Source organism: Astatotilapia calliptera, chromosome 20 (assembly GCF_964374335.1).
Source record: "Astatotilapia calliptera chromosome 20, fAstCal68.1, whole genome shotgun sequence".
Taxonomy (NCBI): Eukaryota; Metazoa; Chordata; class Actinopteri; order Cichliformes; family Cichlidae; genus Astatotilapia; species Astatotilapia calliptera.
Window position 1 is genome coordinate 2,394,522 of NC_137441.1, and position 27,964 is coordinate 2,422,485.

A 27,964-nucleotide genomic window follows, 5' to 3' on the forward strand; every position below is an offset into this window, starting at 1 on the left:
GTGTGCGTGCGTGCGTGAGGGTAATTCGGCCGTTCTTCACTTTGTAAAATAGTTTTTGGGATACTTCATTTTAGTGGGTTTGGGTTTCGAGGATGCTGAGAGTACTCACAGAGACAGGGAAGTCTGTGTGAGTGTGAGTAGGGGAGGATCCTATTTCTCTTAAAGCCGGGTCAGCAACACAAAGATCAGCAGAGCTGAGAGTGAGAGGCACTGAGGAGGGAACGCACACACTTTTAAACAGGCACACAGACTCACACTAAGACAAGCGGCCTTTTGTACACACTCAGTTGTTGATCTGTCTGACACGCAGACTCTTCGCTGGACTCTGGACCACTTGAGAATATTCCCCAGGACTCTATTTCTCCTCATGCACCTGCGGGGACTCTCAGCGCTCCAGGGGGTCAGTATCCAGAGAGGGACCATGACCCCATGGACCACCCAGGATGGAGCTTCATGCAGCTCCAGAGAGAGGACAGGTTCCAGCGGCCGCTGCAGCCCACTGAGGAGAGCTCCTCTCTGGGTATGGCTGCTGCTGGGGGCTTTGGTGGTTCCTGGAGCCTGGAGCTTTCTGAACGAGGAGCAGGAGGAGATGCTGGTGGAGCTTCACAACCACTTCAGAGGACAGGTTTCACCCAGCGCCTCGGCCATGATGCCTCTGGTAAGACCCTACAAGTCATCCCAAATAAGCATAAACAAAGGAAGGGAAGGTAATGCAGCACGTTTAGCCAATAAATGTCAGATATTGTATCTGATATCACCTTTTCCCCCTCGAGTGCAGATACAGAATATAAAAGCAGACACATCTATAAATGTCTAATTTTCTGTCCAATGTCAGTACATTTAATCACTGTTTTTGCTTATTCATCACAAATAAGCAGAGACGTCTATACTCATGGTTATATTAGATATATATCAGCAGATTAGAGTAAAATAGTATGAAGTCATGTTTTTAGGGCATGGAACTGGACTCAACATCACCATTATGCTATATTGGTGAGTCCAGGCTACAAGTAATTGTTTGGATCAGGAGCAGACCAAGTGTGAGAGTGTTTGATTTAAAGCACAGCATTAAGAAATAAAGATTTTCATCCAGCTTTAGAGAACTCACTAAAAATATATCTTTATCTCTGCTGACTTTTCTTTGTGTGAGCATCAAACTAAACTCTAAATGCAGCATCTCTGTTTTCTGTAACTGAACTACTTTAAATATGGTGTAAATACAGTTAGCCTGCAGCTACAGCAGGCTAACACATAACCTGCTTAGCTGAGAGTGATTCAGCTTTTTTTGATTGAGTAACTTGTGGTTTTGAGCTGTGAATGTGTCATCACTCCGGGGAGTAGGACGACAGTGGCTTCACTGATCATGAACCATTTACGGTGTTACATTTTTCATCTTTTTGACTCATCGTTATGTTGATGCCATCAGGAAATATATGCGATTGCAGGAAATGCAGCAACTTAATACTTTGAATTTGGTTTAAAAACAGAACAGAAACGGTTGGCTAATCATGTAAAATGGCGATGACAGAGCACAGCTGCAGATCTTTACTGCGTAACAGAAATTCACGCCTTCGTATCGCCATTATGATGACGCGCAGTAGTGTGTCCTGGATTGGTGTCCTGGGTGTTCTTCATTCCATGTCGGTTTAACTGGTTTTTCTAAACTGGTCGTAGGCGTGAATGTGAATTGTCTTTTCTGTGTGTTAGCACTGGTGTAACCCACCCCTCACCCAGTTTCGGAGAAGAAGTTGGAGAAATGGATGGGTGTTGTTTTTTTCTTGTCTTTGTGAATGATAGGAGTAAGCACCCCAGCAGTTACACCAAATATGGACATGAATCAAAGTAAAACAACACTTCAATAGTGATCATTGTTTCATACAGCAGCAGTTTTAACCAAGTCAAAAGCTCCAAACATCCATCTGTCCATTTGCTTCTCCTTAAGTCAAAATGTATCAGTTGTTAACTGAAAAAAACAACTTGAACCATGGATAGTATCATAATCAGACCACAGCATCTGAGAGACACAGATCTTAGGAGGACCCCATTATTATGGCCAAAGCACAATGCTCTCCCTAAGCACCACAGCCTCACAGACCTGAGTGATGATCCTGTCTATGTTTGTAAATGGCGAATGCACTGCTTCTTTTATAGCACTTTTCTACTCTTCTTGAGCATTCAAGGTGCTTTCTATCTAACATTCAAACACATTCACAGTCTGATGTATGCAACTCTGGGTTTAGCATCTTGCCCAAGGATACTTTTGCAGACTGGAGCCGGTTGGGATTAGGGATGGGTATCGTTTAGGTTTTATCCGATACCAGTACCAAACCGGTACTTTTGAAACGGTGCCGGTGCTTAAACGGTGCTCGAACCGGTGCTTAAAGAATGGAGAACACAAAATTGGTCCAAAAACCTCTCATGTTCAGCTGTTTTTTGTAAAAATATAACAATGTTAGCCTTTTCTGCAGCTATGGGGCATATATGGTATCACTCTTGGCTGGAAGCAGTGCTTAAACAATGGAAAAAACACAAACTTTGTCCAAAAACCTCTCATGTTTAACTGTTTTCCACTTTTTCTTTGGTCATTTTAGCCTTTTTGGTGAAGGGAGTATCTGCCATCAAACAAGAAGACAGCCGCATGTAACTACGACGGTGTTTGCTAGTTCACCTTACATGCGTTAATGTAATAACGTGGTTAGCCTACTCAACGTAAATTACACACGAACATTAAGCTACTCACGCAGAGAAGAACGGCTGCTGCTGCATCATCATCCTCATCATTTCTGCTACACTGGCAGGGCTAGGGGCCAGGACTCTCCTCTTCGGGTTTTTGGGGGATGTTGCTAACTCCAGGTCAGATAACAGGCACCACACCTGCCCGCCTACTATCCTTGGAAAGGTAAAATGATTGGCTAGAATCCAAAGTGTATCACAGCTCAGGGGAAAAAAAGCACCGAAATGTGCGCTGCTTTTCGGTCTGGTTACTACCGTTTATGTCAGAACCGGTCCCATAATGGCACCGGATACCGGTACCCATCCCTAGTTGGGATTGACCCTCCTGAGCCGGAGCCGCCTCTGTGCTTGATTAGAGCGTTTCCCATGTATAGTTCGGTTATTCTGGTGCATATCAGCTGATGAGTTTTTAAATTTGTAGCTTTTTCCTGTGGTTTGATTTCTTTTCACACAGAGAAAACTCCAAGCAAACCAGAATGTGTCACTGCAAACCACATAATGATGCTCAGAGTTGAACAAGTAATCTCGCTTACCTGGCATTTTCCCGGTGGGCAGGCGCAGTTTTGGACTAATGGGCCGATTTGAAGGGATGCTGCACACCGGATGCCCAATCAAATCTCTTAACTGGCCCCTCCCCCACTAACTAACGGATGATGTGGAGAATTTACTCCTAACATTAATATTTATCTGAGCAGGTTTTAGGCGTAACCCTGGTACCGAGTGCAAAGCACGCCTGAATGCGTTTAGCTCAAACCTGCAGCTTACACCTGTTAGTCGTCACACTGAGGCGGGATCTCGTTCTCACCATAAACAAACGGCTCTGCAAATCATTTGGAGCCAGAAGGAGACGGCGTCCTCTAAGGGAGTCGGTGTGGCTGTTTTGGAGCGCGCCTGAGTGTCACTGCTGAGCTCAGATCTGCACAACAAACTGCACCAAAGGGCGAAAACAAACCAGAGTTTGATTTAAACTGAATACAAAGCACAGTTTTACTGAGTTACTGAGTTTTACAGTTATTCTAGTGCTTTCTGATGAGTGTTTCTGGAGTTTTCCACTCCTGCTGTGATCTCATTGTCACACCAGTGATTGTGAGCATTAGTCGTGTTGTATTATTTGAGTTCTGGTTCCTGTTTAGTTGTTTGTGGAGTTTTGGGCGCACGTTTAGATGACCTTGCTGTTTGTACTAACCCTCGGTTCCTACTTTGAGTTTGTGTGTCATTCCTCCATCTGTTAACTTTCTTTTTTATACTCCGTCTCTCTTCTAGCTTTGTTTTCTGGCCCCTGCTTTAGTTTTAGTTCCTGTCTGCAGCTTCCCTGATTGTTCTTGTCTGTGTTAATCCTGTTAAGCTGTGCCTCATTCCCCACCTGTGTCCTGTCGTCCAGTCTCTGTATATATAGCCTTTTCTTCTCTTTGTCCATTGTCAGTGTTTGTTGTTGCTTCCCAGTGTTCTGCTCTCAGTGCCCTTCTGTGTTTTGGATTTCTGCTGGGTTCTGATTTTTAGACTTTGTTATCGGCCTCAATAAAGACTTGCCTTTCATTGTTAGAACTTCTTTTTTCCTGTGGCCAGCATTTAGGTCCAAACCTGTGTAGTCACCACAGTTCAGGACAAAGAATTAACCCCGTGAAGCCCACAGCTCTTTGAACTGTGGGTAATTTATTTAAACGAAGACTACAAAATGTTCTCAGATGGTCTCAAAATGTCTGCCAGGGAGCCTTCATGCATCTGAGCATCTGATAGCAGAACTGCCCGAAGCCAATCCAGACGTAAGAAATCTTACAGCTTAGGGTGCAACTGCAACTGCAGCACACTTCAGAAATGGACTGGATATATAAAAAAACATTTTTTTAAATGTTTTATTTGCACCAGGTAATAAATGTTTGTATTTTTCACTGTAAAGCTGGATTTTTAAACCCTGGGAGTTTATGGGCATCCTTTAGTGTTCACTTCCTTTTTCAGCCCCTCAGTTGCCAGTTCACTGCAGTTAAAGTCATTTCCCCGGAATTGTCTTTGTCTTTAAAGCATCAGCACTTATAACCAGTCTTATGTAAAGCACCCAAAGGTGTTCACGGCCTGCAGACAAGTGAGGACAACCTTTCACAGAAGATATAATTCTGCATTGCAGTGCGTGTGAGATAAGACTGCAGTGACATCAGGCAGGTGTTGCTAATGCTACAGCGGCCTGCGAGTCTCTGTTTCGTAACAGTTTAAACCTCCACAAAACTGCTTGTGGGTGGAGGTAGTTTACAGATGTTTGACCACCCAGTCAGTCTTTTCCCAGTTACAAGGATCCGGTCTCCAGTTTTCTGAACCTCGCCTGACTCTGAGCTTCATCCTGAGTAATCCAGAGACCTGAAGACAACACAGACTGACCATTGTGTTCAGAAAGAGATGCTGCTGTTGGGTTTCACTAATCTAATTGTGTTGCATCAGCAGCAACAACCATCCACTGAGCCTTGTGTAAAAGGCTGAATTGAAATCTCTAAAATTAATCTGCTGCTAAAAAAAAGACCCCAACAAATTCTATTTTGTAGAGACGAATAAAACTGAAGGGACGAGCCGTGTTTTCAGTCTTTAATACTGTTAATTCCTCTCCATATGTGTGTGAAACTCTACTTTTACTTTGAAACGCGCGGGATTTCTCCGGTTAGAAAATTAAACAGAGCAAATAAGACGATTCTGCTCATTCTCATCACGGTCCGCAATTTATTTTCATCATTTCCAGCTGTGAGCAGCTCTTGGAGTTCTTGAATTATGGGATATCAGGGTTCATCGGAGCCGAAAGCAAATTCAGTTTGAGTTTACGTGACATTGTTTTAAAAGGCTCGGGGTGATTATTGGTGCTGAGGCAGCAGGGCGACGTTCGGATCAAAGGCTGCAGTAAAAAAGAGGAAGAGGAACATGTGACTATAAGGAGAAGGAGACGGATAAAAACTGACTGGCCGGATGTCTGTTTACTGTCTTCGGTCCAGAATAGACCTGATTTCCTAATATTCTCAGTTCTTGTTCTGTTGTCTGCTTTTTCTTCTTCTTCTCTCTGCCGAATGTTCCCCCGAGCACAAGTGCATATGTAATCTCTGGCGCTGTTTGTTGGATCCGTCTTCTAGCTTTGTCTTGTTCTAATTATCCTTGTTTGTATCTGTGTTTTGTGTCCCGTGTTTTCATGACGAACACACCAAGGCTGTCCCGAACACCATTTTCTGAACTCTGGTAACCAGCAGCAAACGTTTCTCCCAGTGGAGGTGGGGCTGGGATTCTCACCTCATTATTGTCTGATGAAATCATATGCATACGGTAAACACGATGGTCCATGATCACTGAGAAAGAAACAAGTCAGTGCACAAACTGCATGAAACGGAAGAAAGGGAGAGGTCCCTCCCTCTGATCCTCACCAAGAGATCCACAGACTCTCTGCCAAGTTTGCAACACGGATGATGAGCATGATGACACTGCTGTGAGTGACAGAGACACCAGGCTGAGACGATAAATAGATCCGTATTTTAAAAAGGTGTGGTCTCTAATTACCTTGATCAGAAAAGCCAGTCGTGTACTGTTTGATAAATAAATACTGGAGCATTAAAATGATCAGTCTCTCCAGTTTTTTCTTCTGAGTGGAAGGACAGCTGACAGCAGACCACAAGAAGACACTCGTTAGATATCAGCTAAACAATCACAAAGCTTGCCACAACAGCACACAACGTAAGATGACATCATGTTATCAGATGTGAAGATGAAGATGCTAAAAAACATGTTTGCAAATGCAGGTGAAGCGACGATAATATCACTCAACTATAGTGATACAGCAAACCAGTGAGTTTGACTCTGTGTTTTCTTATTTATAGAAGCACGAATTAACATTTTAGTTTATTGATAGTCTGATAACATTTATCAATGAAGGATTAATAAAAAAGCATGATTATCACAGTTCAGAGTGCATGTGAGAGCTTTCTGTCTGTGCATCAGATAAAAGCTCTGCGATGGTTTTGTGCTGAAGCTTCGGGCTGGCTGCTTGTTTTGGTTTGCTCACTGGACCAGAGACGAGCTGGAGGAAGTCTGACTCGTTTTGGAGATGTTACAGTGAAGGATGCACCTCTCTGAGTTCTCTGAGGGAATTTTACGATCAAAGTATTCAGCTGTGTTTGACAAACAGCTGGGATATTTATCGTGATAATTAAATATCCTTCTAATTAAAATCATAACTGCTTCCATAATTTTCACTTTGTAATTTGATCATATCAGCACAGATAAGTCATGTAACAGCAGAAACATGTCCAGCTGTCTAGATGATCTATTGCTGACATGACCTGACATGTTGTATTTCAGGTTAACATTCAGTCGGTTTTTCATAATTCAAAGAAAATATGTCTTTCAGTACCTATAAAAGAGCGAGACCACCTTTTATGTTTCCTTCATTATTCAAAAATATTTTTTTTTGTCTTTTATGTGAATGTGTTTTTATCAAAGGTTAATTTGACTACAAACACAGACAGAGAGCTTTTCACTGGTCGTTGGTTTTTCAGATAGCAAACTTATATTTGTGGATTTTTGGCTTCTGCTCTTCTGAAAGAATCCAGCATGATTGAGGCCAGAGTGTTTGTGAAATCCAGCTTTTGAACAGTTTAACATGAGGTCTGACTGAGTCATGTCATGTTACCTTAGTTAAACTGACATTGGGAGTCCCAGTAGGTCAGTTCCTTGGAACTGTTAGTCTCCCCCTTTTACCGGCTCCACTTACAATCAGTTGGTTTTAGTTATGTGCAAAGGAGAAAAACAGTGGCGCAGTCTACAGTGTGGATGTGAACATTACTTATATTTCATTTCCCAAAAAGACGAGAGTGTGACGGTAAAGTGCAAACCGTGTCCAGAGGAGAAACAGCTGCATTGTACTGCTAACAGAACTCTTTGTAAACACCTGCATAGACAGCATGCTAATGCTAAGCTAGCCCAGAGACAGTTTAAAGCCGAGTGACCCAGCAGCCTGACCCTGACCCTCAGCGCTCGGCCTCCAGTTCTACCTGTTCATGTTTATAAGTAGAGTCACTGTGGTGACCACCTTGTGCTTGATTTCATCTTTGCTTTGTGCTGTTGCAATTACCTTCATACCTAATAAGAAAAACACTGTATGTGCCATTATTATTATTTACAGCCATTCTTCTGTGAGCACTTAAGAAAACTGTCCTGTGTAATATATATAATACATTACTTTTTTTGGAGTAACAACACAACAAAGAGAAGAAATACTCCCAACACGCACAAACATTCGACCCACAGCATGTAATTGATTCTGATGTCTTTGATATGCTGCTTATTGATGGTGGTGACTCTTAAAGCAGAGCGAATGAGAAGCAGATAATCGATAAGGATATTGAATCGCTAAGTTCTTATCGTCCCATCTCTCTATTAAACCTTTTGTGCCCGGGCCTGAGAGCGAACTGAAGACTCTGCTCCCCACACAGACGCTCAGGGCGCACCTCTGACTGCCAAATGGCAGCATCATGCAGGACACCCGCCTGACAATCATCAGCCAAGATCTGTCAAAGTCTGGGTCACATGTTAACCACAAGCAATTAAACCTCTGAAGCCCATAAACCAGAAGAAAGGATTAGTCCGTTTTCCACCACAGGAACTTTAATGTGTGGTTCCACTGTGGAAATCTCCTCAGCAGGGCTGCTATTAGGATTGGTTTCAGTGGAGAGAGTGATGTAGAAAAACTCCAGTGAGCGGGACGATAGGTTAAACTGAGAAACACCAGCCGCTCCAGCCGCCCTGGGAGAACAAATGAGATGAAAAATAAATGCGGGAACTGCATCAGCGAGGTGATGTAGGGACTTTGGTGCTTCATTATGTCACTGATGAAGTCCACAGAGTCCACAGGTGATCCTTTTGGTTTAGTGTGGACCAGCAGGGATCAGAATCAGCACCTCCAAAACTGAGGCCACGGCGCTCACCTAGAAAAGAACGGATGGTTGATGCAGCGATGCTGCACGTAATCTCCCTGACACTGGACTCTCAGCTGGCCTGGGGGGTCGTCTCTGTGTCCCCCTGGAGGAGCTGAAGGATGTTGCCGAGCATCTCTGACTAAGGCTAGACTGCTGTCAGTGACTCTGCGCGATCACACATCTGCAGTGTAACCTGGGCTTTTATATCAAGTCTTCAATGTAAAAACAGCTGCCAGATGTCAATGGAGTCTTTTATTTCTCTGATAAACGTTTGAGTGCTTGTGATTGTAGTTATCGATGTTCAGGTTCAAGTTATTCTCTTGTTTTGTAATTCCAGCATCTGAGGTGCTGTGAATTTCACTTCCTCCCTGTTTGCTTTCTCTAACATCTCATGGTTAATCTACTCCACTTGTCACTATAAACACCTCAGGACACATAAAAGCACCTGTTATGCTGAATGCTGCAGTTTGTTTTAGTCGTAGTTACAGAACTGCTAGCATGGATTTGTTTATTTCTCTTTCCTATCTTCCAGCATACAATGGATGGCAAAGATCCATTTTAATAACACTGCCTCCCCGCCTCCTTTTACTACCAACCAAAACCATTTTTAATTCACTCAGTGAGTTGATAAAAACGTGCTTGCACAGGTTGGCAGAGCAGGGTCATCACTCTTTATCAGCAGAGTAAATCAGGCCTGGGTTCCAGGAACAGGCGGGTGTTTCCATTAGCAAGCGTGTCAGAGGGAACAGACTGAACAGCGAGGGAGTGAGCGATCAAGGTTGAGCAACAGAAGAGGAGGACGGCTGGGGAAGAGCCAAGCGATGAAGAGGGGGGAAGAGAAGATTTAGATAGAGAGAGAAAAGAAAATTAGTCAGAGAATGAATGAGCGCCCAGAGGAATGTGTGTGTGTGTGTGTGTGTGTGTGTGTGTGTGTGTGTGTGTGTGTGTGTGTGTGTGTGTGTGTGTGTGTGTGTGTGTGTGTGTGTGTGTGTGCGCGCATTTGGACCAGGGGAGGTTGCAGGCTGTCTCAGCCTCCATGGGAGCCCCACAGGGACGTTTCCATTTTCATATTATTTTCTTATGATTTTAGCTGGTCTGCAGAGAAAAAGATGTGAAGCAGTTCAAGGAGACAAGGAAGGGAAGGAGGTAGGAAGGAGAAGACAAATGAGGGGAGAAAGAGGAGGTAAGAAGACAGTGATGGAAAAGAGGAGCAACAGGGAGATGAGGGGAGACTCAAAGGGAGGAGGAGAAAGAGACAGAGGACAGAGTTCAGCATTTGTTGGGATGTAAAGGCGTCTGCAAAGCAGCTGGTTCAGAGACCTGGACTGAGCCAAACCAGTGCAACCAGTACAGGGGAACCAGATGGAAAGGGCACAAAGGAGAATCAGGTTGACCAGTTCACATCCAGCTGAACAGAACACTGACTTTGACGAACCTACTCGTCACATGTTAGAGCCCGAAACGGACCTAGAGCCCAGTAAGCTATGGCAAATGCAAACAAACTAACTAATAAATCTGTTTCAGATTTTTCGGAGGGGGGGGTCTAATGTGCTCTAGAAACAAACTCAACTTTCATTGTAGCCACGACTCACTAAGTAAACTCATCCTTTGTGATTTTAATTCAATTACGTTTTATTTATATATGCATACGCACTTTATACTGAAGTCCACACCTGAGGGAGAAACCTCGACTCTGTGAGCTTGGAAACAGTGAAACATATCCATTAATTTATGAGTCAGTGATTAAAACACAAAAACTTTGTTCAGATTACAAAATACAGGCTGCAGTTAAACTCAGGAGAACATAATCAGCTGTTCTCAGATCAGGTGACTTCCAGTACAGTCGACAGTGATGATCGTGTGTGTGTGTGTGTGTGTGTGTGTGTGTGTACACCACATGACCTGAAAGTCATAATACAGACCAGATGTTGCGAGCGCCTGCAGGGAGAGGAATGTGAAGGAGACCCCTGACTATTGTTTGTGTTGCATGTCAGCGCTGGACAAATAAACACACACATGTGCACACGCACACGGGGATATTAAACTCCCTGTCAGGGTCCTGTTGTTCATTCTTTAGGTTTCGTAGCAACAGTGACTCAGACCACGAGCTGCAGACAACGGGCTGAGTTAAAGGCGTCACTGTGCTCCGTCTCATCACTCATGACCATCATCACATGACGTCTTCAGCTGCAGTGGGAGGCAAACAGCAAATTAGAACTCTTAATGGTGACTTTGACCGGTTTTGTCCGAAAACTTGTTGCGGATAAATACAGCAAAATAAAACCAGTACCAGCGGGAAGATTTATTCATAACACACGGGAAAAGACCCAGGGAAACTGCGTTAACCATAAAAAGGATCAAAACCCTGAAAACCATGACTTTCACACACGAGCCTCAACTCTCGCAGCCCGGTACCAAACGACTCACGGACTGATGCCGGTCCATTGTCATTTCTTGTCCCAGTCGGAGCATTTTTTGGTTGGTCTTCCTAAAAGGAAGCTGATACAGAGAGCCGCTGTTCTTAATGACTTTTTTGAAGGTCACACGTCCTTGCAGTGGGCTATTTGCCTTTCACCAGATCAGTTTCTGTACAGGAACCTGCTGTTACAGACATGATGGGAAGGAAATGTGCACGTCAGGGGGTCAGACTGCGTTCAGGGTCAGAGGTCAGGGGTAAGGGGTCGCCCATGGTTTGTCTTGTATAAAGGAAGCAGGATAGAAAATAATTGGAAAAAATAAATAACTTCAGCATCTTTAAATGACTGCGAGGCCAGGACAGGATGACTCAGCCTTGGTGGCTCAAACACAGTGGCTGCTTATGAATCAGCTCTCTGCGTTCGACATTTCATTGGTCTGATATTAAATGTCATATCATGTGCAATAATATTTATTTAACTACCGGCTGTCAAATTTACTTTAAGAGGCCGTTCAGCTTATGAAGCCTCTACCAGTGTCACAGAAAACAGCAACAATGATCCTGCTGTTGACTCTGCTGGAGAGCTGTGGCTGATTTTATAGTACTGGGAGATATGGAGGTGGTTAGATAACCAGATTAAAGCAGCTCCAGAATATTTGTACATTGCTGTTTTGGATTTACTGTTTTATGGCTTGTTGAACTCTTGGGAAATGCAATGAAATTATCATGATAATTAAAAGCAGGTTTAAAGAGGGGAGGGAACCAAAAAATGGAGAAGGGTTATAAAACCACCAATTTAATCTCACAAACAATAATTCATAAGTATGACTTTAGTAACGTCTGGTGTGAAATTTTAATAAAACATATACACTCAGTTGTCGTGAAAGCATCGGTGCTGTGTCTACATTAAAACTCTGATTTGTGCAGCGTGCACAAATAAACATGAAGACCAAATAACTGGACAGAGTCGTGGTCGTCATCCCTGCTGAACTGCTGCTTGCAGCACATGAACGACGATGTGCACCAGTTCATTGATGTCTGTGTGTCTTTTGTACTTGTATGCATGAAATTTGCTTTCATCTCTGCTTCGAGTCCTGATCCGGGCAAACCAGCCAACGACTTCAAGGCCACGACTCAGATATCAGAGCCACATGTACGGCACCGATGAATAAAAGCATAAAAGTCAGCTTGTGTTTCACAGAGAGTCACTTACAAGGCAGCACTGAACACACAGTTATTATACTTATGGAGCACAATTATGCCATAATTATTATGTTTGTCCCACAATATGAAAACACTTCAGCAACACAACATGAACACAATCAATATCTGATTACAAAAAAAACTTAGGCTTTACATTTCCACTTCCTCCTCTTGTGTTCTCTCGTTCTTACATCTTTCTCCCTGTACCTGTACCTCAGACCCTACTGTTGCTGTTTCACTGTAATTTGTATCAACAGTGTAATGAACAGGATATAATTCTGAAATGAAAGTTAGCTGTAACAGAATTATCAGTAGGGATGGGCACTGATAAGATTCATTTGATTTTTTTAGTTCTCATTGATTGTCTTTGGGTTCTTACTGGCTCAGCTTTGAGAGTCACCACAATCTCCAAGCAGCATATCAAAGACTTTACCTTCATGTGAATGAGTCGCATGCTGTGTGGTGCAGGTGCTTGTAAAGAGCTGGAGTTGCGTTGGCAGCATCATGCAGTTGTTTCCGTCCTGCAGGCAGTTTGCAATTAACTCGTCCTTTTGTGCAATAAAAACAAAAGTAATGTCCAGGCTGGAGACTGAGCCACTATTTTCCTCCTCCGGCATGCAAAATGTAACTGAACTGATTAGATAAGTAGATCCGATAAGCGTGATCCATAAGCAGGCACACTAACAGTTCCAAGGAACTGAACCTCTGGGAACTGGTTCTCTATTTCTACTAATCTTAAATATTTCAACAACAATGAGGATGGTTCAAGTGTATTGATTTATTTTTTTATTCTGGGGCTTCCCTATAGTAGAGTTCATGATCGACACACAACAGAGATGCAGGTAGATGTTGAACAGAAGATGAGCCTTTATTTGGGGCTGCACACAACACTACAAAACCAAATCCAACGGGGAACTGAGATAAACTAACAAAATCCTAAACTGGGGGAAGCTAAGCAACACAACACTAGATACAGAGGGAAAAAACAATACAGAGCCTGAGACCTGAAGAAACCTGGGACTTGGAAAACACGAGAAAAGCAGAGGAAACGCAGATGAACCAACGAGACAGGGAGGAAGCAAAACACGGGACTGTCAAAGTAAAACAGGAAATACACGAACATAGAAACCAGGATAAACAAAGGAAGCATCTAAAAAAATCACTAAAGTACAACCAGAAACTAACAGAAACAAAAAATAATAATAAAAAATGGATCATGACAGGAATGTTGGAAAAAGGCGTTTTGTCAACCAGCTTTACTTTTACATGTTCATTTGATTGCTTTAAACTCTGACAGCTTGTAATATGGTTGGTTACGTGACTTCCTCTCTGTATCTAAAGTTATAACACGCTGCCTTGCAAAATGACACGAGCTGTTTATGATTAACAAACAGCAGATTTGGTGGTGCCAAACCAGCACTTCTGTAACATTCAGTGGTTGTTTGCAGAAATGGGATCCAAACCTGAAGCTGGTGGCAGAGGGCTACGCTGCTAAATGCATCTGGAACCACAACCCAGAACTGGAAGATACTGGAGAGAATCTGTACGCGGGCACCGGGCCCCTGGACCTCCGAGCGGCTCTGGAGAAATGGTTCCTGGGTGAGTGATCTCAGAAGTAAATATTTGTTGGCTTTCTTGTTTACAGCAGACAGATTACAGTCAGTGGTTATCTTTGAACAGTAGAAGTGAGGCTTACAGAAAACCGCTCCAAGCAGTGTTGGTTTTCAGTATTTTACAACTACGAGATCTGCAATCCAATCTATTTCACAATGACAAGTCAGAGCAAATAAGATGTTTGTCTATTTATAATCACTAGTAAACCTTTACTACAGAAAGACAGTCTCTTTGAGTCGACTTCTCAGGGGTTTTAAAAAATTACTGCTGCTTTTAAAATACGATCACCACAACTAGTTTTGTTTCTCGTATCACCCTATTAGAGCACTTCGCTCTCGCTCTGCAGGCCTACTTGTTGTTCCAGAGTATTTAACAGTAGAATGGGAGGCAGAGCCTTCAGTTTTCTGTGGAACCAGCTTCCAGTTTGGATTCGGGAGACAGACACTATCTCTACTTTCAAGATTAGGCTTCAAACTTTCCTTTTTGCTAAAGCATATAGTTAGGGCTGGACCAGGTGACCCTGAATCCTCCCTTAGTGATGTTGCAATAGGTGTAGGCTGCCGGGGATTCCCATGATGCACTGGGTGTTTCTTCTTCACTCACTATATGTTTGTACACTTCTCTGCATTTAATCCACTGTCACCAAGTGCTTGCTGTTAGGGGGACACCTGATTGTTGGGGTTTTCTCTGTATTATTGAAGGGCCTTTATCTTACAGTATAAAGCACCTTGAGGCGACTGCTGTTGTGAAAGTGTGGATTGAACTGTGACTGTAAATGTTCAGGATAATGACAATTCTCATAAATCTGAAGGAATAACTAAACACTGTCACAGCGCTCGTTACTGCAATAAATCAAAAACTGTCACTCTGTAATAAACAAAAGCAAATTAACAGAACAGGACTCGAGCATTTCACCAAGTTATAATTTTTCTAATATGGACTAGTTTGAGGAAACTTATAAGCTTTAATATCCACCAGCTCAGCTGTGGCACACCCAGGCTGAGGTTGGAGTTTCGATTTTTTCCTCACCTTTGGTAACTAAAAACATTTCTGCTACAGTCGAATGCCGACTAGATTTTAAATGCATTGTTATGTTGCAGTATCACTAGAAGTATTTTTGCTGCTGTGATGTTAATAGATGAACCTACCACACATTAACTATGGATCAGTGATTTACTGAACTTGTATAAAAATGTAACTTTAACACTGAATGTTAAAGTTACAGCTCCTGATGTAGTTTCTCAGTTTTCAACACTTTTTGTATTTGATTTCACTCAGCTGTCCTGAAATTGTTGCTTTTTGTGTTGTGAGATTTCTTGTGGTTTTTCCAACCATCATACTTCTGACAGCAGTGCCCTGTGCCAGACCAGCACTTTAGTTTTGCATCGTTATTGAACCTTATTGTTATAGCTTCTGTTTATTATTTTGTATTACCTCTCAAGTTTCAGGATAAACATACCAGATGTTCATCTTGACTGCAGAACCTTTACTTGTCACTGGATATGTCCTGAATGTGGTGATTCTTCAACTAAGTCTCATCATTGTTCACATTAGAATAGTGTGTTCTAATTGATCTGTTCTGTGCAGAACGCCTGGACTACGACTTCCAGAACAACAGCTGTGACGAAGATAAGATGTGTGGACACTACACACAGGTCACAAACACACACACACACACACACACACACACACACACACACACACACACACACACACACACACACACACACACACACACACACACAGTATACACAGTTAGGCTATGTATGTGGACAATGACAGGGTGCACGCCCAAACTGAGAATGACTTTAATTATCAATCAACTGTCCAGTTACTTCTCAGTAATGGGAATACGACTAAAATGGCTAAAATCCACTGCAGAGGACATTGTCCAAAGCTTGTGTAGAATGTGGCAGATCCACTCAGTTTAAACTGTGCGTGTGTGTTACAGATGGTGTGGGCAGACACACACAGAGTGGGCTGTGCCTTCCATCTCTGTGACACTATGGAGGGACTGGACTGGGACAGAGTCTCCTTCCTCGTCTGTAACTACTACCCAGCGTCAGTACCACGACTCCTTCCAGTGTTACTGCTGCACAATACTACAACAAGTGCTCCCTCTTGTGGACTGTACTAATAATTGTGTGAATGCTGTAAAGCACTCACACAAATTGAGCTATTCATGTGGAATTCAGCTTTTTCACATCTTCTTTCGTTTTAATTTAATCCCTCTTTAAGTTTTCAGTTGCATCATTATGATTTTTCAGAAAATACATACGTTGTTATGCAGTTTGCTTTGAGTGAAAACTCGCTCAGTTTTCACTCTATCATTATTGTGTAAGTAAGAGATTTTTGTCAAATCGTCTCCGAGCTACACAAAGTCTGAAAACTCTCCATAGAAACACAATCAGGCTGGAATTCTCTAATGCGAGCCGCTTTCCAGTTATCATATCTCCTCAATGAAACAATTTCAAAGCTTGAGCCTTTGGCCAATTTAACTTCAGACACTCCTAATGCTCACAATTCAATAATTTTTGTTCTGTTTATCCACGAATTGCATTTGTTTGAGGGCAGGAAATCTGTGCTTCTCTCGGATTTCAAACTCCGGAAATAAAGCACTTTTTTCTCTTGTTATATCTCCTTCATGGATTTCCACAGAGACCTGAAAACCTCCATGATGGTTCACCAAAGCCTGATGATAGTTAAAGAATGATGGTGGATGCTTCAAATAGATTTAACGTTACAAAACGTTGTTTGAGAGCAAGTCAAGGCAGTTTTCACTTCTCTTCTACTCAGTTATGTTACATTACAAGTCATACATCTTTAATAATTCATATTGTAATAATGAATTATGAACACCTGAAGATTTCCCCATCTGCTCTTAAAAGAAGCATGCAAGAATGACCATTTTAGACCCAACGGTTAGGAAATTATGGCCATTTGTTTGAGAGGAATCCTGAATGAATTCTGCAACTTTTCTAATATGTACTTCAGCTTCTTCACCTCCAACTCCAGTGTCTGAGATAAGTGCCTGTTTGGCTCACTGAGATGAGCAGCTGCCAGTATACTGGGTGGCGCAGGTTCGAATCCTACCCGTAGCTCTTGCCGCACATCTTCCCCGCTCTCGCTCATTCTTCTTTCTTGACACTCTTCGGTGTACCCTTTCAAATAAAGCTGTCTTCAGCAAACACTTCAGCTTCTTCACTTCTTTTCAGCAGAAAGTTCTGCTTCGTTTGCATTTTTCAGCAGTTAATTTCCACCACACAGCATTCACACTGCATTTTTGCAGAAAATGCAAATTCTTCTAGTTACACTTTACTTGTTTGACTGAAGGCAGGAGACACATCATTAAATGTGAATTCTTTGGGCTGTATTGTATATTTTAACATCCCTTTGTTAACATACTTTTTAAAGTCAGTTGATTCACAGTAATACAGGCAATTTAATACGATGCATATATATTCATTGGTGGTGCCTCATGCTAACAAAGACTAACACTCAACTGTTTGACTCAGTTTCTGTTAGCTTTTCTTTTTATTTCTGTTTTTCTTGTAACACAATCTGGAGTTATTAAATTTGGATTTGTATGATGTTTTGTGTACGTGTGTTCAGAGGGAACTATGAAGGAGTGCGGCCGTATGTTGAAGGCGATTGGTGCTCCAGATGCCCCGAAAACCTCCAGAAATGTGAAAACAGTCTCTGTGGTAAGAGTACAGTCGTTACTCCTCCTGATCTGTGTTCATCCACATCAGCATTTTATTTTAGGACTTTATTTTTATTGATGTATTTTTTATCAGCATATAAATTTAATATAATATATATGTGCTATCGTGCTGTCCCATGTCAAATTTGATATGGACTGTAGATCCACCAGTGTGGGTCGAATCAAACTAAATTGTGACTTTGTGGGATCTCGAAGCTCTATATGTCATGCCTGTGTGTATTTTTTCTGCAGCAATGGTAACAGAGTTTAGGGGGACGTCAGCTCTGTTATGAGCACATGTGCCCGGGTCCCTTACCTAAAAATATTTCTCATTGGCAGCATTAACGACTGCGAGACCTCATTAGATCCCAGATTAAAACAAGTTTACCTTCATTTATGTTTTCCAGTTCCCGACACAGTAGAAGAAGAGGATGAAGATGATGATGATGTGACAGCTGATCCCATGCTCACAACAGGAGAATCCAGTCCTGATGCAACAACTGATCCCCTCCAACCTACAGATGATGATGTTCTTCCTACAACACCTGACTTTCCAGTGGAGTCTACCACCGCTGACGGCATTCCCAGTGTTCCCACCGTGCACTTTGCATCGAGCACTGAAGATACACCGCCTCCACACACCACGGCTGAGGCCACCAAGCCTCCATCTGCCCCCCCAACAACGCTCGCTACACTGATAAACAAGATCGGTCCTGATACAAGGGAGGAAGAGAAGGAGCAGGAGAAAGAGGAAGAGGAGAAACTAAATGAAACGCCACATAAGGAGGAGAAAGGTGTGAAGAGAGTTGTTGGAAGTATAATAAATAAGGACAGTAGCGCTGCACAGAACAGTGCTGGCTCGATGTCCTCGCCTTCAGTCCTGCTAGCCTGTCTGACTGCGATCCTGATTGTCAGGCTGTGAGTAGAAGAAGAGGAAGCGTTCTCCTCACTTCACCATATTTGCATTGACTGCACATGGCCTCGTTAATCCCTCCCACCGTTTCCCCTCTCTGCCTTGTCGAGCAAAATAGGTCAATTTATAAATCAGCCTCACCATAACATAGCTGCCATTTCTGCCACATCTGCATCAAGTCTGACTGAGATTTGGGTCAAACAATGTGTGCATAACCTGCTTCAACCTGCCTGGAAAACTAAAGTCTTACAGCCAGTAAACTACCGTTCACTGACAGGAAATATGATGTTTTCCAAAACAGCTTCAGAGCAGTTTGTGAAATAGTTAAGAAAAAAAGATTAATCTATTGGTTCATGGACACACAGTCATGGTCACTGTTGCAGTTTGGCTAGATGGTTTCATTTGTGGTTTGGGTAAGTCTCTGTAGTAAAAGGATTTCCTTTTGTACTTTTACTCATCACACCTGCATGGAAGCCCGTTTCCGCCACTAAAAAAAAAAAGGTTCCATAACTCAAAATTTTGAGTTATTTTCTTAAAATTTCGAGTTATTTTCTCGAAATTTCGAGTTACTTTCTCGAAATTTCGATTTATTAACTCAAAATTTTGAGAAAAGTAACTCGAAATTTCGAGTTAGCGCTGCCAATCAGTAATCTACGTGAATGACTTCATTTCCTTGTTACCCGGAAGCTGAAGCCCTCAGCTACAAATGCTACAGCTAAGCTACCGGTATTACATCCAGTCGCACAGATTGCTGAGTGTTTTCAGCCTGGCTTCACAAATGATGAAATCCCTGTGTTATTAGCTGAATCACATGGTGTTACTATCAGCAAACGTACTCGCGAAAGCGCCAATTTGTTGGGATCCGTTTTTGAGTGCGCGTTCCTCTGCGCCATATGCTTCCGGGAAACAAGACAGCGACCTCATTCACGTATATTTTTGATTGGCAGAGCTAACTCAAAATTTCGAGAAAATAACTCGAAATTTCGAGAAAATAACTCGAAATTTCAAGTTATGGATACTGGCTTTTTTGTTTTTATTTAGTGGCTGAAACGGGCTTCCATACACCTGAGCAGGTTTTGATTACCTGCAGGTTCTCTGTGGAGATCAATGCATCGGATAACTGCTGACTATGCAATCGTCAGTTTTTAAGTTTCAGTTTTCAAAAGTTATCAGCATGTACAAACATCGACCAGTGGATGGAAATTGCAGAAGTTGCTGCTGAAATTTCTAGGTACACAGGAAACCCTGAAAACTAGCTAGCCACAAAGTAGCTCAATAATTGACAGAAAATTAAAAATCATAAAACACGTCACATTTTCTGCCCATTCTCATGTTTAATTTAATTCACTGCCTATGTGCTAAAAACAGCGTAGGATTTTATTTCCTTTTTCAAAGCACAGAGCTGGAAGGCCTGTCCACATATCTGCTAACCCCCAAACGTCGGCCTTTACACCCACAGGCTAAATTGGGTGTAAAATGTTAACCACAGGTTAGGTAGTGCCAGCTTCGTGCAAGTTTGTCTTAAAAATATGTGGTTTCTGGCACAATATAAACTCCTTAATTACATAATAAGTTATGTATAAGTTGTATCGTGAAAGAAGGGAGATCCATGTCCCTGTACGTGAACACGTTGTTTTCCTCACCGCTTCAGAGATGATTGAGGGTTTTTTTTCACTTATATCAGATTCAACTGTGTCCATCAGAACATCAGGTAAGAGTCTGAGAGGAGTGTCTGAACATCGTTAGCCTATAGCTTAGCATAAAGACTGGAAGCTGTCTCCAGATTTGATGACATCATCAGATCAAATAACCTGTGCTTAACTTAACGAATAATTTGAACACTTGCAGCAGCTGTTTTGGACCCCATGTTTTAAGCCTCATTCAACCTTCACAGAAACACAGTAAACGGTTTAAACTGTGCTGTTAAATCTATGAGCACAAATGACTTCATCCGACTCCCCGAGGATGTAGGACACTGAATATTGTAATTATTTAGACTTTGTTTTAAACTTACTAAAATGAAGTGTAAATATTTTGTCAAAATATCAAATGTAATAAAGTTTCACCAACCTGTTTGTAACTTTATCCGTTTCTATCTTTACATGTAAAAATGTCCAGGATGTAAAATGCCGGCCCGTGTAGTCTAAATGAAGGTAAAAGCAGGATTGTCATTAATGAAACCTGCGTTTCCAGTCAGATCATAAAAATGTTTTAAATTATTGAACAGTTTAATAGGTGGAAAATTATGGAAGAATTGTATAACCGTCACAGCTGGTTTACAGGTCAAAACCCCAAACGGTTGTTTTTCCTCTACTTCCAGTCTTTGTGCTAATAAGTTAATCATATCCCTCGTCTTACTTTGAGCTGCTGTTCTGCTTTAACTCTTGGCAGAAACTCTGATACGTGAACTAGCCGGTTTTTTACACTAAAAAACTGAATTTGCTTCATATTTTTGATGTTTTGTTGCTACTATGCCATCAAAAACTGTGCAAAGTCCTAATGATCTTATTTTATGCACAAAAACGTGTTAAAATAAGAAAGTGAAATACCAAAAAAAAAATATATATATATGAACATTATTTTACTTACATATTTTTCATTTGGAGTTTGAGCTCCGTCAGATATTTACAGCAGTGCTTCCTCTGCACTGAAAACCAAACAGCACTGGAGTGCTGCAGAGGAGCTGCTCACAAACTGATCCCCCGCTGAGATCACCTCTTTGTTTTTGGATGTTGTGTAATGATGAAAGTGATGTGCATCAGCATCATCAAGTGAAAGCTAACCGAGTGGGAGACATTTTGTTTTACAGGGATTTTAGTGTTGTAGTAGGTTTGCAGGAGAAATAATCACTGAGTGTGTTTGTTGTGTTTCAAACTGACGACCCTGCTTCTTCTTTTTCACCGCTACATGTCTACTGTACACCGTATTCTCTCTCAGACTGGAACTACAACTGGACAACATCTAACAATTGACATATCTCTGCTACGCTGTCTTAGAAGGAAAATTACCATAATTATCCTAAATAACTGTAGCAAAGGTGGCTGTAAATGTCTGTATATAAGATAAATAAATAAAAAACCTACCTTACTTCCTTTAGTTGATACTGTGTGACTTCTTCTAATATTTCACAGTAAGGATAGTAAAAGCTGAGTTTGCTCGATGTTGAAGATACCATTATTTTTTTAGAGACGTCTCTTTTTAATGGAGGTAATTGGGGACTTTTTCAGTGAAATACTGCAGTTGACCACTGGGACTCAGCAAATGACACTGACTACAGTGGATGCAAAAGTATTCGGCCCCTTAAACTTTCCCACATTTTGTCACATTACAGCCACAAACATGAATCAGTTTTATTGGAATTCCACATGAAAGACCAACACAAAGTGGTGCACACGTGAGAAGTGGAACGAAAATCAGACATGATTCCAAACATGTTTTACAAATAAATAACTGCAAAGTGGGGTGTGCGTAATTATTCAGCCCCTTTGGTCTGAGTGCAGTCAGTTGCACATAGACGTTGCCTGATGAGTGCTAATGACTAAATAGATGCACCTGTGTGTAATCTAATGTCAGTACAAATACAGCTGCTCTGTGACGGCCTCAGAGGTTGTCTAAGAGAATATTGGGAGCAACAACACCTTGAAGTCCAAAGAACACACCAGACAGGTCAGGGATAAAGTTATTGAGACATTTAAAGCAGGCTTAGGCTACACAAAGATTTCCTTGTTGGCCTTTATGGAAGAGTGGCAAGAAGAAAGCCATTGTTAACAGAAAACCATAAGAAGTCCCGTTTGCAGTTTGCCACAAGCCATGTGGGGACACAGCAAACATGTGGAAGAAGCTGCTCTGGTCAGATGAGACCAACATGGAACTTTTTGGACAAAATGCAAAACGCTATGTGTGGAAAATTAACACTGCACATCACTCTGAAAACACCATCCCCACTGTCAGATATGGTGGTGGCAGCATCATGCTCTGGGGGGCTTCTCTTCAGCAGGGACAGGGAAGCTGGTCAGAGTTGATGGGAAGATGGATGGAGCCAAGTACAGGACAGTCTTGGAGTCTGCAAAAGACTTGAGACTGGGGTGGAGGTTCAGCTTCCAGCAGGACAACAACCCTAAACATAAAGCCAGGGCAACACTGGGATGGTTTAAAAAAAAACACATCCATGTGTTAGAACGGCCCAGTCAAAGTCCAGATCTAAATCCAATCGAGAATCTGTGGCAAGATCTGAAAACTGCTGTTCACAAACGCTGTCCATCTAATCTGACTGAGCTGGAGCTGTTTTGCAAAGGAGGATGGACAAAGATTTCAGTCTGTAGATGTGCAAAGCTGGTAGAGACAGACCCTGAAAGACTGGCAGCTGGAACTGCAGCAAAAGCTGGTTCTACAAAGTATTGACTCAGGGGCTGAATAATTACGCACACCCCACTTTGCAGTTATTTGTAAAAAAAAGTTTGGAATCATGTCTAATTTTCGTTCCACTTCTCACGTGTGCACCACTTTGTGTTGGTCTTTCACGTGGAATTCCAATAAAACTGATTCATGTTTGTGGCTGTAATGTGACAAAATGTGGGAAAGTTCAAGGGGCCGAATACTTTTGCAAGCCACTGTATGTGGCGCTCTCTACTTTTCTACTATAAGAGCAATAATAATAGTACACCCACTCACTGTAGAATGCTAAAATTGGTTTGGGGGTGTTTTGCAACAAACTGATCAAAATAAACTGCTGTTTTATTGCAAAATTATCAGTACAACATGTGTACATGTACTGTACTGTATCATGTGTTTCCCTGATTAACACTGAATCTTACTCATTTCATTTTTAGTTAATTATCCTTTATTTATTGAAATAAAAGGCACATTGAGGTTAAAAAGGCCAAGAGGGCAGCAGATGTTACAACAACCACAACACATAACTGGCTGGTAAAAGGGAAACACACGGTCACACTCCACAATGTACAGTCACTCTCACTCACGCTCAACTGGGAAGGGTCCAGGGAAGACAGGTTCAGACCCAGGGAGGTCTATACAAGGAGATGGAGTTAGATGTCAGACTCACAGGGAGATCAAGAAGACACTAAGCCGGGCTCAACACTAGTGAGTACAAAGCTCCAGCGAGGAGCACCACTCCAACCAGGCCTTAAGTATGGTCAGTGTTTATCAGCTGTGATGAGCCACACGTGCGTGTGCATGGGTGTGACGATCAGGTGACCACTGAAAGGCAGGCACCGCACCTCAGGACAGCCAATGGTGGATCATTTCTGGCAACTTCTGCTCTGTTTGTAGATTGCACTGACCGTTTATTTAAAGGCCTGTTTTTCTAATTCTGTTGTGAGTCTGCGACTTAGTTATACTGGTTGTGGTTTTCAATCATGTGTACACAGAAATAAGATAAACTAGGGTGACCATATTTTGATTTCCAAAAAAGAGGACACTTGGCCCAGTCATGAAGAACTTTAACAATAATGTTTGCTTAAAGAAAATTTTAACCTATTTAAACGATGCCTTCCCTGTGCGGTTAATGAACGGTGAAACAAAAATGTCACATCGTCTTTTACACGTCAACAAGGGCAAAAAAATAACTTAAAGACCTCTGGAATTAAATAATGGTACAGAAATAAGGCCTCATCTGTATGAGAAAAATGACCAGTACCGGGACAGTACGAGGGAAATTTCTTTTGCAGTTCATCTGAAAAGCTGCAGCTGCACTTTGGCATCTTTTAAACATCACCAGGTGCGCTGCTGCATGCTGTGTGTCCCGTCTGTGAGCGCAGAACAACAACTCACAAAGCAGCAGCTCGGGGATGACGTCACACTTAGTGCTGTCATTCACCCACTTTAAAAAAAACCAAACCTGATGCTTATTTGCTTCTTTGCTTTCCAGCCACAGACCCATCTCAAAATTGCCTTTTGTTGCCAAGATTTTAGAAAAGGTTGTGGCCAAGCAACTCACGGTTGTTCTAGATGAACATAACATTCTTGATAAATTTCAATCTGCCTTTCGTAAGGCCCCTTGCTTGGTAGCAGAAGTATGGCGGCCCACACGAAGCGTCCATCCTCTCCTCTGGTGTTGGCCACCTGTCCCTGGTCTGCCCCCTGCTGGTCCCCAGGTACAGTGTCGGGCGAGATGGGTCCCTTCAGCTCTTGCTTGGAGCATGCCGGGTGTGGGAATTAGCCCTTCCTGAGGTGCCATCTAGTAGAGTGGACCTCAAGGTTGATGCTATCACGCAACCTCAGTGCCCACTGTCTTAGGTGCCGCTGCTGCCTGGTTGCAGGCCGTGTGTGCCCTGCCTCTTGGCGTTTATGATCCCCTGCGCGCATTTGGATGCTGCCGTGCATGGCGGAAGTAGTTGCCTTTGGCCCCTCCCCCGTTGCCTCCCCCCGGTCCCTGGTTGCCCCTTTGGACCTTCCCTGGGCAGGGCGGCGTGCCCTACAGGAGTGTGAGGGTTACTTATGCTCTGCTGGTGGCCATTTTGTCGCTCCCGCTATAGGGCTGCAGGCGGGCTGGGCACAGGGGGTCCGCTCCAGGCTATGTGAGGATGGTGGCTGCAGCGTTCACTCCCATGGCCCCGCCTCTGTGAGGCCCGGGCTGGTGGGGGTTGATTATCATGAGGTGGATGTTGAAGAAGCTTCCATCCTCTCTGGCTACCACTGGAGTGGGACCCGGACGAGTGAACCCATGTCTGGGTCGCCTGATTGCGGGCCCCTCCCACAGCGTTCCCTCCCGTGGGCTTGCCTTCTTGAGGCCTGGGTTGGTGGAGGTTTGATTGTCAGGAGGTTGATGCTTATGATGCTTGGCTCGGCTTGCGGTTGACAGTTCTCCGGCCTGCGGCGCTGGCTCACTGCCTGGCACGTTGTCTACATGCTGCGGGTGCCCGTGGCCAGAGGGGCCCGCCCAGTGAGCTGCTACTCCCGGCGTGTCACGTCCCTGGCTGCACTGCTGCTCCGGGCTGTCTCCCCCTGGCGTGTTGCCCGCATTCGCCTGCTTACGCGCCAGTTGGGCCTCGCTGCGGCGAGTGTGCGTTCTCCAGCCTTTTTTAGCTGGGTTCTCTCTGGCATATCAGCTGCTGCGGCTCCTGTCTGTGTTCCCTCAGACACAGCGAGCCGGGCCTCGCTGTGTCTGATAAGCGAGTGTGTTGTACTGCTTGGCCCTGGGGCGACCTGCGGGTCGCGTCCCTGGCTTGGAGCTCCTCTCCAGCGGCTACACTACAGCCGCTTGCTGTGTTCCCCTGGCATGTTGCCCGCATTCGCCGGCTTACACGCCAGTCTGGCCTCGCTGTGTCTGATACGTCAGCCAGCGAATGTGTGTTCTCCAGCCTCCTTGGCCAGTCTCTGTCTGGCATATAGGCTGCTGCAACTGCAGGCTGTGTTCTCCTGGCGTGTTGCCGCATTTGCCGGCTTGCCCGCCGGTCGGTCCTCGCTGTGTCTGATGCCTCAGCAAGTGAGTGAGTGTCCCCCAGCCTGCGATGCTGGCTCCCTGTTGGTGCTTGGCCTGTGTGTCATGGACTTAGACGGCCAGCACGGGGATGCCCAGTAGCTGGGACTATGTGTCTGACCTCGAGTGTCTCATTGCGAGTTCACTCTTGAGGCTCCTCTGTCTACAGACAAGCACGTGGTGACGGTGCTGGGGGTGGACCTTCGGGTCATCGCCTTGCTCAGCCCTCCACTTACGCAGGCTAGGCTGCCAGCCCCCCGTCTGTGAACAGCTCGGGGTGGCTCCGGCTTTGGGGATGGACCGGTCACATCCCAAGCTTCACCTGCAGTTGCTGGCTGTGTTCCCCTGGGAACACAGTTCTCCTAGGACAGTTGGTCACCCTAAGATAAATCACCAAAGCAGAGATAAAAACCAACCAATGGGAAAGTTTATGGATATACAGGAATGACCGTCATCAGTAGCATACAACGAACAGTGATGTACACAATTTTCACAGCCAATAATCTCATCTCAATTCAACAGGATAATCTGAAATTACAAAGTTACACACGATGGCAAAACTGAACACGAAGGCTCACAACACATGTGCATGCACACAGGGACACTGTGAAGATCAGCTGAAAATATATTAGCAGCAGTAGTGCCGCACCTTTTTTTATTTGCATGTTAAAGCTTCTTCTAGATAAACGTCAGAAGAAACAGAAGAAAATATTTATAGATGCAGGAAAACCAGACATGCAAAGGGTTGATGTGACAGAAGAGGAGGTGCAGACAGGGTGGAGGCAAATCATCCACCATGACAACTTACCAGCTCTGGGAATAATAAACACTCTTATGTTACAGTAACCCCTAAAGGAACATCTCAAAGAAAAAGAAGAAATGTGCTACTTGCTGCCACACGTCAAACATATTTTTTACGTCTTACTTTACTTTTAAAATCTAAAAACCTTTTTTTTGTTCATCTGAAGCTAAAAGTAGAACATACTTATATTTGCTATAAAAGTTACATTTTGTTTTTATCAGATTGCTTCAGTTTGTTTTGAGGTGATTCACTGGAGTGTGTATCAGGTACACCTGTGACGTCATTGCACCTGTGAACAAGCAAGACTCACAAAAGCCTCACTCTTCACCAAACACAGGCTTCAGTAGAACCTCATTAACCAAAGATGCAGGCAGTGAGCTTTACTGGTGTCGAATGCAAATATTTTCCCTATAATCACTTTGCATGAGACAAGCTGAAAGATCAGTTGCACGTTCAGTCGGATAAGGAACACGAAGCAGACAAGTATGGAAAAGGTTTTTCTGTTTATCGTAGCTGCATCAGGCGAGTATTTTAATGTGTTTTTATCATTTCCACTTTTCTTTAATGCAACATCAGCACTGTGAAACCTTTAGGAACTATTATGTTAGCTGTACAATACTTTTCTCTTTCATTGCTGTGCTGAAAACAGAATCATAGTTTGCACCAAATTGTTAAAATTCTAAGTTATTTTACTGCACATAAAAGTAGATATTATTACATTAAAATATAATGACAAAGTTAAGATGGATTTCTTTTGTTTTAAGCATAAATGTAAAATCAGTATTCACATCTATATCTGCAGGGCTGTGTTCAGGCTCCTCATATGTTAAGCGTCAGTACCATTTTGTTTATGACTGGAAGAACTGGACTGATGCTCTGAGTTACTGCAGGGAGAGATACACAGACCTGGCCACCATAGAAAACATGGAGGATGTGAGGATCCTGCAGAGCATGGCAGACTCAAGTAAAATGAACTACGCAGAATACAAAAATGTGAGTACACTTTTTCTCTTCCTCTTTTTCTTTTTGCCTGTCCTGTTTGGTTCTTTAGCAATCAGAATTATTGTCTGAAGGCCAAGAGAGATGCTCAACGGATTTACTTTACCAAATGGATCATCACAGCCTTGCTGTATTGGTCCATTTGATTGACCTTTGTTATTATTTTATTTTATTAATTTTTTAAGTTATTAGAAATGGGAAAGACAT

At 43.0% G+C, this 27,964-nt stretch overlaps 2 protein-coding genes across 2 annotated transcripts in view; both read left to right on the forward strand.

The window, feature by feature from the left end:
• Positions 1-187: 187 nt before the first annotated feature.
• Positions 188-18,680, forward strand: LOC113013658 (uncharacterized). Its single transcript, XM_026154738.2, has 6 exons — positions 188-658; positions 13,737-13,887; positions 15,490-15,557; positions 15,854-15,963; positions 17,515-17,606; positions 18,013-18,680. The coding sequence occupies exons 1-6, from the start codon at positions 368-370 to the stop codon at positions 18,525-18,527; spliced, it is 1,227 nt and encodes a 408-aa protein (XP_026010523.2). The 5' UTR covers positions 188-367; the 3' UTR covers positions 18,528-18,680.
• A 7,711-nt stretch (positions 18,681-26,391) lies between these two features.
• Positions 26,392-27,964, forward strand: part of LOC113013723 (macrophage mannose receptor 1-like) — a 32,701-nt gene continuing 31,128 nt past the window's right edge. The window contains exon 1 of the mRNA XM_080295072.1: positions 26,392-27,751. Coding sequence (XP_080151198.1) covers positions 27,488-27,751 — 264 coding nt within the window. The 5' untranslated portion in view covers positions 26,392-27,487. The remainder of the gene's footprint in view (positions 27,752-27,964) is intronic.

What these genes read in the sequence shown, in the direction of transcription:
- LOC113013658 (XM_026154738.2), top strand. Translation starts at nt 368, where the DNA reads ATGCACCTGCGGGGACTCTCAGCGCTCCAGGGGGTCAGTATCCAGAGA. An exon ending in CCTCGGCCATGATGCCTCTG is followed by an intron (nt 659 to 13,736) that starts GTAAGACCCTAC and finishes GGTTGTTTGCAG; the next exon opens with AAATGGGATCCAAACCTGAA. An exon ending in ATGTGAAAACAGTCTCTGTG is followed by an intron (nt 17,607 to 18,012) that starts GTAAGAGTACAG and finishes TATGTTTTCCAG; the next exon opens with TTCCCGACACAGTAGAAGAA.